The sequence below is a fragment of the Benincasa hispida genome, chromosome 7 (genome assembly GCF_009727055.1).
Source record: "Benincasa hispida cultivar B227 chromosome 7, ASM972705v1, whole genome shotgun sequence".
Taxonomy (NCBI): domain Eukaryota; kingdom Viridiplantae; phylum Streptophyta; class Magnoliopsida; order Cucurbitales; family Cucurbitaceae; genus Benincasa; species Benincasa hispida.
Genome location: NC_052355.1, coordinates 32,045,728 through 32,058,495, shown reverse-complemented (window position 1 = coordinate 32,058,495; position 12,768 = coordinate 32,045,728). Strand labels below are relative to the sequence as shown.

Here is a 12,768-nt window from a genome sequence, read left to right as displayed (position 1 = left end):
GTTTGTTCCACATCTCGCTCATGAGGAGGATCTCGCTCATGAGGATCTCGCTCGACAAGTTGAAATGGCTATAAGAACCGTATGAACGAGATCCTCATCATGAGCGAGATGTGGAACAAGCCACGATGACCTCTCCACCGTATTTGGGAAAGACGGAGCAGTAGGGCAATCAAGTGAGGACCCATATGTGATGGTGACGAATGCATTCAGAGAGTTTGAAGATGAGATTCGACTTGGATCACAGGACTGTCACACACCTGAGGTTCGTCAAACAGAATTACCATTAAATCTAGATGAAGAGCCAGCAGAGCAATCTATAGGTAGAGCGAGTGTACCTGCCGAGTCATCTCAAGGCAGTAAGAAGAAGAGGCCATCATTCCAAGCTGAAATGATCGACATCATGAGATCGACTGTTGAAATGCAGAGCACACACATGGATAGACTTGCATCGTGGCAAAAGAAGAAGTATGAGCTGGAGTTCGGGCGTCGGAAGGAAGTAGTAAATTCCATATACAGCATTGATGGCCTGGATGAGGATGATCAGGTCATCTTTATTGACCTCCTTGTCACAGACGTTCAGAAGATAGATTGATTCCTTACAGTACCAGAACACGCACGGAAGAGGTACTGCCTCTGTTTACTAGGAAGAAACATGTAGACTGACCACACCCCTATATTTTGTTTATAGTTCTTTTGGATAATAGCAAATGGACTGTCATGTCGAAAAGAATGATAATTTTTGCATAAGTCATGACATGTAATTTTTGTGTTTGTATTATGACAGGGATATTATAAGTATCGAAAAGAACATATATTTTGTGAATTTTTTTTGGAAACGGCCACATGTTCAGTCGATTCATATTATTTTTGTGATCTTATGAAAAATGTTACTGTACTACATCACATTCCCTTCATCATAATCAAATGAAAGGTAATTATCCTATGTACAATTTCAAATATACTATCCATATTATATAAAAGTAAACTGTATGATATGTAAAATAATTAAGTTAAGTTGGCAAGATTCAATATATATACATATAATATACCAATTAGTAATTGGGATAATTACCTTCAATATATATATACCAATTAATTGAGCAGCAATATGAAATATGGTATGTTTTACCGATTGAAGAGAATTAGAATTATTACAGTTTTTGAAAAGAATATATAAAAAATAATCTATTATGTTCTACAAATTGAGATTGTCCAGTTTATATCATAAATGATTTGAGAAAATACGTGTATATTTGAAAATTAATCAACAATAGCAAAACATAAAACTAAAGAATAAAATAAAAAACAAACAGAAAAAAATAGAACTAATCTCATTCACAAAAAAACTGCATCAGATCCTCAACTCTGCACAACAAACACAGACAATTTAACTCTCCAGATAATAATTACCAACTTAACTCTCTACTTTTGTCCCATACCAAACACACCCTAAGAGATTCATATAAATGTGGTATGACTACATCCTTAATATGTGTATTAAGCTATTCATACACAATTAGATAAATTAGTCTCATGGCATTATATCCACCATTAGAGAATATGTCTTCTCATGATTAATACCAGTCCATTGTGAGAATTTGTGACTTCACTTTATTTGTTTTTCTTATAAATACTCACTTGTATACCACATGTTTAACATTCTTTGATGTTTGGACTATTAGTCCTCACAATTTTGAAAAATGAGTTTATTTCTATTTGATTGTTTCTTTTCACATAAGTTAATTATTTCTATGTCGTCACTTTTTAATATATCTAAGTATATACTCATTTTTATAAACAATATCATGAGTGACATTGTATGCAAAAATGTTGTCAATTTTTATAAGTATGGATTCATTTTTTCCGGTCATGACATATAATTTATCATGATCTCATTATTGTCCCTATTTTCTTTGATATTCTTATGAGTAGTGTATTTAGGATTTCTTTTGAAATATCCATATTTTTAACTGAGTCATTTTGATTATTGACTACTTCTTTTTCGAGGATTTTTGTCTTTGGAACCCATTTTTCTATCACGCTTGGGACGTGGTGTAGACAACTTGTTGTATTAGGATATCAATTTTAGATAGTGTATTTGCAAAATATATATAACTTAGTCACTTTCTTGCAACTATAAATTCTCTATAAATGCATCTAGCATTTGATTTGCAATATCTTGCAAATAAGTTATCTTTTGAACTTCTAGTTCAAAGTGATTTGTATGGTAATTAAATTGAGACACTACTTATGCATTTCATTAATGTTTGACAATTTGTCTCATTAATAATAATTAAGCAAATTGTGCAGTAAATATATCACCCATCAACTATTAAAAAATATTTAATATTGATTTGAAATCAATTTCAACGTAGATTTATAACCTCTTTTGAGGATTCGTTTTAGTTCTTCTATCATCTTAATTGTTGTTGAACAATAATTAAACATTTATTGCACCTTTTGCATAAGAAATATATTTGGCTTTAGGTTGTGGCTATAAGTTCATAAGTCATTGCCTTAGAGCATATGAAATACCATGATTTCATACATATGGAAAAGCTTTGCTATTTGAACCTAAGTTACAGGATGTTCAACACTTATCTCAATCAATGTATAATAATAATTATCAAATATTTGGGATATGAATTCACTATATATATATATATCAAAATCAATTTCAAAATCATAAAATTGTGCATTTATTTTAACTATTTGAGCAACTAACCTTGCATATAAGGTTTTAAAATGATAATAAGCATATGATCATCAACTGGATGCGTCAACAAAAACCATAAAGTATTTAAATGGTTCACTTGGTGGATTAATAAATCTAGATATACAACCATGAATCCATTTAAAAAATAGGAGAGATTTAATTTCAATTTTAGCTAATGAGAGTTTGATAATTAATCTCTTGAGAACAAGTCAAACATGACAATTTATCAGATGAAAGAGTTTTTAGTTCTTCAATAGATGTTAATATAAATTTCCAATATTTATTTTCACTATTGACCCAAAATGACTCATTGTGTCAAATAAAAATATATTTTGATCAATGAACTTCAGATTCATTATTATATATATTTCAAACGAATATGTGTGTAATATAATTTGGAAGAAAGGTGGACAACTTTTCTATATACATTTCTCATTGAAGACAATAGATATAGTTTATAAATATCATATATCATTTTTATTATCAATCACTATATGATATCTATTACAACGTATATCTTCCAAATTTACTGGAATTCTCTTTTATTTACCAGAAAATAAAGTATATCAATGATAAATGTTGCTCCCATAGAAAAAATTATATTTTTTAAAAAATCTTTAATCAAGTCTACAAACTTAATATCATATTTAATTTTTTGTTTCAAGTCTTTTGAATTTTGAAAACGTATGGTTTACTTTTAAGTATAATATACGTAGATGCACTATATGCAAACATAAATGTTAATTATTCTTATTCTCTTTAGGAGATTTAAAAGAAATTTAAATATCTCATATACAGGTTGGTAAAAACTAAAAAAGAATAATCATATCTTTAAGAGATTCTAAAGAACTTGTAACATCCAAATAATACCATACTGAGGGGATAAAAAGATAAGTTATATCTTCAAGAGATTCAAATAAATTCTTAAAATTTACTTCCAATCATCATTTTCCTTTTCATTTTTAATTTTCAAAAGAAAAACTTTTAATGCACTACATATATAATATTATTGTCTTGCATCACATTGGAAATAAAATTCTTCTTTAAAATATTATATGTATATGATTTTAATAGAATAATTATTTCTTCCTTTATAGCATGATTCTGACCACAATTATTAAATATTGCAACATTCACCCCGAGGAATGATATTAAATTATTTTGTTGATTTTTTTTAATAGAAACATATTACTTATTTCTTTTATTCAACCTCAAATAATATTAGATATATGTCATCATAATGTGTCGAACTTTCTTTTTCAATTGCTAATATAAGAGAGCATGTTTGATATATGAAAGTAATACATGTTTATTTGTTTATGAGCATTTATTAACTAAAAATATGTATAACTACGGGTGCAAGAGCACTAAGTGATTTAGGTACATTAAATCAAAGTTAGTTTTATTAAGAGAAATTAACTATTATACATAACTTTTACAAACTTTGTCATGAGAAAATTTGATCAAATATATATAATCATTAAAAATTTCAAAAATTCATAAATTTATCCACAAGAGAATAATTTAAATATTCAACAATCAAATAAATTTCAATATTAGCCCGACAAACAAAAATTAGACTAATTACTCGCAAGTTAGTTCCTAGATGTGTTCTCCTTCGCTTACAGTCAGCTTAAATACCTCAACTTAATCAGAAAAATCCTTATACAAAGTTTTCTTATAGTCATTTTTTTTTATTTCTAATCATTAATCTTTTAATTAGTAGCTAATTGATATATTAATGACCCAAGTGAATTATTAAATGTTACTTTTAAATCTTAAACCTTTCCGAATAAAATTAAAGTTAATTTTGGATACTTATTTCCATATTTGAAAGAAAAAATAATATTATATTGAGAGATAATCTTAATAGATAAAATATACATTAATCTAAACATAACAATTAACAATCGAAAGAATTGACTATTGAGAATGGCATATAAAACCATTTAAAATATAATCACATGCATAATTAAAATTCAATAGTAAAATTGATCGGCATATTTGATAGTCCTAAAAAAATGAAAGATAATTTAAATCACAATTATCAAGATATTATATCTTCAAAAAAATTTCCATACAGATATTCCAAAATTTAAATTTAAAAAACCATAGATTTTCATGTCGCCTCAATTTAGATCGTTGCCTTAAAAAAGTGCCACCAATTCAAAAATGGTGTGACAAACTACACTAAAATAAAACAAGTTGAAGCCAAACTAAATGCAACTGCAAATTTACAATTCAACAATTCTCATGTGTTAATCAGACGCAATGCCAACATTTGCAAATTTGCAATTCAATTTCACAATCTTGCATATATGAGAATTTAAAGTACTTACCTTCTTTTGGACTTTAATTTTAATAGAATAAAGATCGACGGTGGTGAGAAAACCAATGATGAATACATCAAACACATGCATATAAATATAATCTTGTTTCCTCTAATGCAAACAAGACCAAATCACCAAAATCAAAATACTCACCATATTTGAACGAAATTTTAAAATTACTACGGGTCTTTAATGTTTTTGATATTCCAATTAATCGAATTCAATCTCTACAAAATCTTCAAAATGGTAAAGACTCATGCTAATAACGTGTTGTAAAATAAGAACCATACCATAACAAAACTAGAAAATTAGAGAGTAAAGTAAAGAGAAACTAATTGTGTCTTACAATGACACTATACAACACTATTAATAGGACATGAAGAGTATGTTACAATGTGAAATTCAATGAAGGGTGTATATTACAACATGGAATTCAATGAGAGGTTTATAATATTTGTTAACTTAAGTAGGTTATGGATATCTACATTAAATAATGCATATATAATATATACTATACTTATAATATATTAATATACTGAATGAGCATCCATTTACGTGACCAAACGGGAGCTAATAAACTAAACAACTTTCCAACCACTCAAACAAAAAGTCTTACCCATATAAAAGAAAAGAAAATTTATGGGCATAAATTTTTGTTCAATAGTATTTGAAAGATAAGAAATTCTGTACATCTCGACAGGTATAAAATTATGGAATGTTTTAGTTTATATTAAATATAAGCTGAATTCTTAAATATATAAAAAAAAATAATTAAAAAAAAATTGCTACTTTGATAGGATTTAGAGGGAAAATAGAAAAATAGTTACAAATCACTCCTGAAAGGTCTCAACTGATAGAAAATTCCAACTTCCAAAGTCAAACAAATTGATTTCTTTTCTTAAAAGGTCCTCTTATACATACCAATCACCATTGAGTATAACTCACTTTTTACATTTTTGCCAATTATAATTTTTTAATACAATAACAAAAGGTAGAAGATCCAACTCATAGATCTCTTAGTTGCTAAACATACTACATACTAGTCGAGTTATGTTCACTTTTGTCAATTTCAGTTACAAAAATCACGACGTGTCACTTTTAAAATGAACTTTTAAAAGTAACCTGGAATTAACAATTACTTTTACTTTCTTTTTTTAGCAATGTGGAATTCCTATTTTAGAAAACGTTAAGGCATGTTTGTTTTTCAAAAAGATTTTTTTTATTTAACCTCTTTTGATATAAAGAATTTAAAGTATACTTTGAAAGTGTTTCAAGAGATATGTTGTCAAAATACTTCATTTTTTTAAAAAAAAATTAAACATTTGAAAAATTAAACTAAACACACCTTTAATCAGTTATCACCATCAAGTTTTAAATTCTTTCTACGCAAAACGCACTAATCCGATACCACCAAGTTTTCCAAAACCAAATCTAAAGAGAATGGTTGCTTACAAAACTGCTCGTTAAAAATCAATGAAAGAAAGGTCTATTTTTCCACGTAGTTTGTTCGTAAAACTAGCAAGAGTTTCCTCCCAAACCATCTTTTTCTTTTCTTTTTTTTCCCATCAAATAAAAAGAAAATGAGACCCTAAAGAGCCATTCTTTACCATTTCACCTGGAAGCATCAACGATAGTATAGAGGGGTGGGAGAAGATTAGACAAAGAGGAGACTAAATGAAAACTAGGCCCAAAACTTAAAATCTGAGAAGCAAATAGAAATTAGACTTAAAACTTAAAATATAGGATCTAAAGGATACTTAAAACTTGTAGATTAAAATGTTGTTTCTTTCTAGTGTTATTTAGATCAGGCTTACTTTTAGGACATGTTTGGAATAATTTTCTTCTCTTGAGTACTTAAAAAGTCACTCCAAATAGGCATAATCATCTTGCCAATTAACTTTATCCTTACAAGAAATAAGGAGCTTGATCAAAAAGGGTCAATAAGTCAGGGTAAAAAGTAACACAATTGTTAAGGATTAGATCTAGTATTTTATGTTTTCAAGGGAAAGTGTAATTCTCCCAACCAAACAGTGTTAAACATATCAATACTTTATCTTTAGAAATTGATGTGTTTAGAAATCCCTTCAGTGTTATATATTTTCTTCCTCACATTTCCAATGTTTATCAAGTCACAAAAAATTTCTTCTTCTCATACCTTCTCAATTCAAAGTGTGTTCTAAGCATAAATTATGTGAGGGAGAAAGAGATCACAAATATTTGCCATTTGGCAAACAATATAATACGAAGAAACTGTGATAATGAGTAATGGCTATAAGATGCTGTGCCTTGATTTATGTACTGCAATCCCTCTTATGCTACAGATCATAATGCACTGTTTATTTAAACTTACATGGGTAGTGAGTACATACCCGACAATCAGTTTGCCTGAGAACCATCCACGTAAAGAATAAAATATCGTTGGACACGAGCAGTAAGGGATTTTTTCACTCTGATTTTATGTGCAGCAGGTGGTTAGCAAATCCGAAGGAAGAGAAGCTGGATCAAGTTCCCAACAGTCCTTCAGATGCCCAAGAGCCTCATCTATAGAAAGCTTCCGAGCAGGAATTTGATGCGAAAATAATCGGATATTGTCCTTTTCGAACCATCTAATAGCATGATAACCAATCTCCCTTCTCTTGAATATGGTCTTGTAACCATCAACCTTCTCAAGATAAGCCATACTTAAACCATGCATCTCACTGTAAGTTGTTAAAAACACTGCAATATCGTAAGTTCGTTTCTCTTTGCTCGAAAGGTTTCTTCTCTTCTCAGCATCCAAACCACCTTCTTCTTCTTCTTCTTCTTCTTCTTCTTCTTTGTAAAGTGCCCATACTGATCCCTTTTTAGGATAAACCCTATAGACTTCCTTTGATGCTCTTTCACAATCCACAACATGAGAAAAAATGTTCAATGAATGAATGGTGGTTTTTTCAGTGACCTTAAATCTACCACAAGATACATGAAATCCCATCTTCTCCCAACAAAATAGTCTTTCATCCCCATAGTTTTGAACATCCAACCAACTCATTTTCACTTCAAAAGGATTTACAGTAACTTCTTCAATTAAACCATAATGCCTAGGCATTCCATCATCATCATCATATGTAGCCCACACTTGCCCTTTTTTGAAACTTCTCTCCATTCTGTCCTTGTCAAAATCATAAAAGTCTGAATCTTCCACCACCATCATATCTAAATCAACTCCATTACATGAAGGTCCTTGCTTCTGAGTTTCCAGATTCACATTCTTCTTGGAATTCCTTTGCCTTGCATTCTCTGAAAACCCGGCACGCTTTGATGCTTCTTGCCGACGGATCCGTAGTAGACCTTCCATCTCTTTCAAAGTTAGTCTCTCGTCAACGTCATCATTTTCCTTAACCCCTTTCTTTCTCTTATTCTCTCTTTCCTCTGCTTCCTCCTCCTCCTTTAACTTCAGTTTCATCTTCTCTTTTCGAGCTTTCTGAATCACTTGAGACTGTAATTCAGCCAAAGTCATCATTTCCTCCTCCATTTTAACAGGCTTCAGCTTAGACCTCTCTAAAACCTCACCAACACTACTCATCTTCTTCCTCATACTCCCACTTCTTAATCTTCTTCTACATATCACATCATCATTATCAACTCCCTCCAAATCGCCATTTCTAACTTCACCTTCTACAGAACCAGCTTTCCCATTGAACTCTAGACCTTTCTTCTTCTCACCATTCGTCTTAACCACAGCAGCATTTCTCTTCGATTGACCAGTATTCACTTTTTGCATCGAGCCAGATTCTTTTAATCCCTCAAAACTACCAGAATTTTGCCTAGAACTCAAATTTCTCAACCTTCGACCCCCAATCATGACCCCAATTTCCGTAATCTCAGGTTCATTATACACGACTTCAACGGCCTTAAAACTCTTCCTACAGCTAGGGCAGACTAAATTATGCTCTACGTACCTCTTCTCGAACTGGTGCAAAAGCCGGCACGTCGAGCAAGCAGTCCAAAACGTCTCGCTCTCCACATCCGCATCTCCAATCTTCTCGTCCTGAATCCGAATTCGAAGCTTCAAATCGTACTCCTTCCTCCTAACCTTATCGGACAAAAAGTGAAACGCCTCGCCGACGAGCTTGAACGCCTCCTCGGAGACGGAATAGGGGTTCTTATCCGGATGCAGAAGCAGAGCGAGCTTCTTGTACTGTTTTTTTATTGTGTTAATGTGAGCGAAAGGCTCCACCTGAAGAATCCGGTACCAGTCGTCCGGAGAGTCGGCGGCGACTCGGAGAATCTGGAAGGAAGTGAGGATTTCGGCGGCGCCGTCAAGGTTTGGATCGAGGCGGTGGGCTCGCTTGGCGTACTTGAGAGCAGACTTGAGATTGGAATCTCTGAACTTTTTCTCAGCCAATTCTCTGAGACGCCGAGCCTCTGGCTTCTGCTCAACTTCTCCGTTCATGTTCACAGAGCGGCGGCGGCGGCGGAGGGGGATCCTGATCGGATTTTGCCGCCTCAAAATATAAATGAAGAAAAAAGAATGAGATAATTGTCCTCATGATCAGGTCCAAAATGGTAAATTCAGTAGAAAAGTAAAAAGTCCATGTCATCCTCACATGAAATCACGTTATTGTTCTTTTTTTCTTTTTTCTCTTATTCGATGTAAGAAATCTTTTTCAATCGTTTTTTTTTTCTTTTTTCGACTTCTTCTCTTCTGTACATCTTTTTCTGGTATAAACAGATTACATGACCAATCCCGATGAACAAGAGAGAGAGGAGTGATTTTTTGAGTGAAAAAACGAACGAGAGCGAGAGAGTGATTTGTGAGTAAAAAAATGAGCGAGAGCGAGACGAGGGAGAGCGAGATTGCTTTTCTGCCTGCACACGAGTATATTTTAGTAATTTCACACGAGTTTGATATCAACAAAGGGTTATTCGACATTTTTTTTTTAAGTTGGGTCATTTTACATTTTTTACCTAATTTTTTAATCATCCATCTCGCGGATTGAAAAAGAATTATTTTTTTTTTTAATAAAAGAGAAAATCAGTTGGCTTTTAATTTTTAAATTTGTCTCCTTATAAGTATACAAATTATCAATTCTTTTTAGCATAATTATTTTAAATGATTGTTGAAAATATCTAATAGATCGTAATAGACTTCTATCCATCAATGATAAATATTTATCGCGATCCATTGCTAAAATTTCGCTGTATTTATAAGTAAGTTTGCTCATTCTTGTATCTTTTTCTTTTTGTTTTGAAAAAAATATGGTCTACATAAAGATAGATGACAAAAGTATAGTTAAACTATGATAATCGGATGTCTGAGAATTATATGTTTGGAATAAAACTACTGGGAATCAAGGATGACTATGTTTGGTTGTGCATGGGAAAACGATGTCTATGTGTGGGAATAGTATGTGGGAATTAAAAAAAAATTGAGATTGTGAAAACAAGTCCATGAGGGTTTATGCCCAAAGTGGACAATATCATACCATTGTGGAGATAGTTTGAGGGTCTTGTTCTATCAAGCATTTGTTCAAATGTCTTGAATTTGTTTGTTGACGCTTCGAACAACCAAGTACGGGGTCTCGCTGCCCGGTCAGCGAGCCGAGGTCTAGGGGCGGCGCGCCCTGGTGGGGGTTTGGGGGCAATGCACCCCAAAACCTATTCAAAATTCGTATTCAGCATATTTATTTATTTGTAGTTATTTACGATTATGACCCTAGGGTTTAGAGTAGTGCGCTATATAAATTCTCTAACTCTAGAGCATTATGATGTAATTTTCTAAAAGCATTCTCTCTAATAATATTATTCTCCCTCTGCCCATGGACGTAGCTAAACACGGTTAGTGAACCATGTATATTTGTGTGTCGATCTTCTCTATCTCTACGTTCCCCTTTTTTTATGTTATTTAATTGTCGATTTCATAACAATACGATCGCTGAGCTCCGTTACACGATTGTTTACAAAATACTATACGATCGCTTAAATTATCTACACGATCGTTGAGCTCCGTTACATGATTGCTAAGGAACAAAACGTTATACGATCACCTACCCAATGTTATACGATCGCCTATCAAATGCTATACGTTCGCTTACCAAATGCTACACGATCGCTGAGCTTGACTACATGATCGCTAAGTAACAAAATGTTATACGATTGTCTACCCAATGCTATACGATCACCTACCCAATGCTATACGATCGCCTACCAAATGCTACACGATCGCTTACCAAATGCTACACGATCGCTGAATAACAAAATGTTATACGATTTCACGGCTGGAAGGAAGAAAAATCATGATAGGAAGCGGAAGAAGAAATGAAACCCACACTTCTCAATGGGTATGCAATTCCTTCATTTGTGGGTACTTTTTCTAAGATAAATAAACAAAACTCACAAACCAAACATGGGCTTTGTAAACTCATTCCCATTCCCACCCTTTTTTCCTTCCAACCAAACGCCCCTAAACGTCTATATTTAAGGGACATTTTTAAATATAAAAAAACATTTAAAAATAGTTATATTTATAACAAAAAAGTTTCAACTTAATTTTTAATAAATTAAAAGATAACTTAAACTCTGGATTAAGGAACAAAAAGGAAAAGAAAATAGAGTCGGTCTCTTTCACAATAGTGTGTGAATATTTTCTTTTTAATTATTTAATTTTGAAAGGTGGCTATTTTTCTTTTCTTTTCTTTTTTTATTACTTACACGGAAATTGTCCGTTTTGATATACTTGGGTTAGAGTGGTAATTTTAATTCATTTACTTTAAAACTAGTTATTCTTGAATTTTCAGTTGTGTCTAACAAATATCCAAAATTAAAGAAAATGTATGATTATTAAACTCTTAATTTAGTTTTTTATAGACTCGTATTGCTTTTAAATAAAAACAAAATTCAAATTTCAAAAAAAATTGTAACATATTTTTGAAATCAAACGCAACTAAAAGTATAACATTTTGAAATTTAAGATCAAATAGAGAATTTAGAAACAAAACATATTTTACACATTAATACAAACAAAATCTTTAAACTGGAATTTATAGAACATTGACTCTATTTTCAAAGCCTACTTGTTATGAAAATGCTATGAAATAGCATAAAATTAGGATTTTCGTAAATTCCAGCACCTTCATCAATCATCACCTGCATTTATAGTTCCATATTGTTATGATTGAAAAAATTTTACTATCTGGTTTGTTTGTGTGTGAGTAATTGTGCACTTGCATTTCGATCTCGATTTTACTAAATTTATAGATCTTTTTAGTACAATGGAGGTGGAAGAATTCAAGCCACCAACCTCTTGAACACTCACGCATATTGTATGCTAATAAAGCTACTCGTTTTGATATATAGACTCAACTTTGATTCATCAATTATTGGTCCATGATTTGCATATGTTTACATAGTAAATTTTTGCATGTCATTTATATTTTCACAAACTTAAAGATTTAATTGCCCATTTAGTAATAAAAATAAGTTAATCTACAACATAATAATGAGTATACAACTCCTCTTAGAGGTCGGAGATTGTTTTGAAAACATGCTGAAATTAGAAGTTTAAAATAAATTTTGCAATAGCAAAAGCAAAACTACAGCAAATGAAAAGAGAGCAAGGATAGCACATGCACAACTAGGAGTAGAAAACCGGTTTGAATAAAGAAGCTCCCAACATATTCTCTCATTTACCTCACAATATTGAAAACTCACACTAAGAAAAAGACAACGAAAACCACCGTTGGT

At 31.6% G+C, this 12,768-nt stretch overlaps 1 protein-coding gene across 1 annotated transcript; it reads right to left on the bottom strand.

Moving 5' to 3' along the window:
• Positions 1 to 7,253: 7,253 nt before the first annotated feature.
• On the bottom strand, positions 7,254 to 9,553 carry LOC120081605. The gene has a single exon (XM_039036635.1). It carries the CDS (start codon positions 9,476 to 9,478, stop codon positions 7,502 to 7,504), a length of 1,977 nt encoding a protein of 658 aa, XP_038892563.1. The 5' UTR covers positions 9,479 to 9,553; the 3' UTR covers positions 7,254 to 7,501.
• Between the last annotated feature and the right edge of the window lie 3,215 nt (positions 9,554 to 12,768).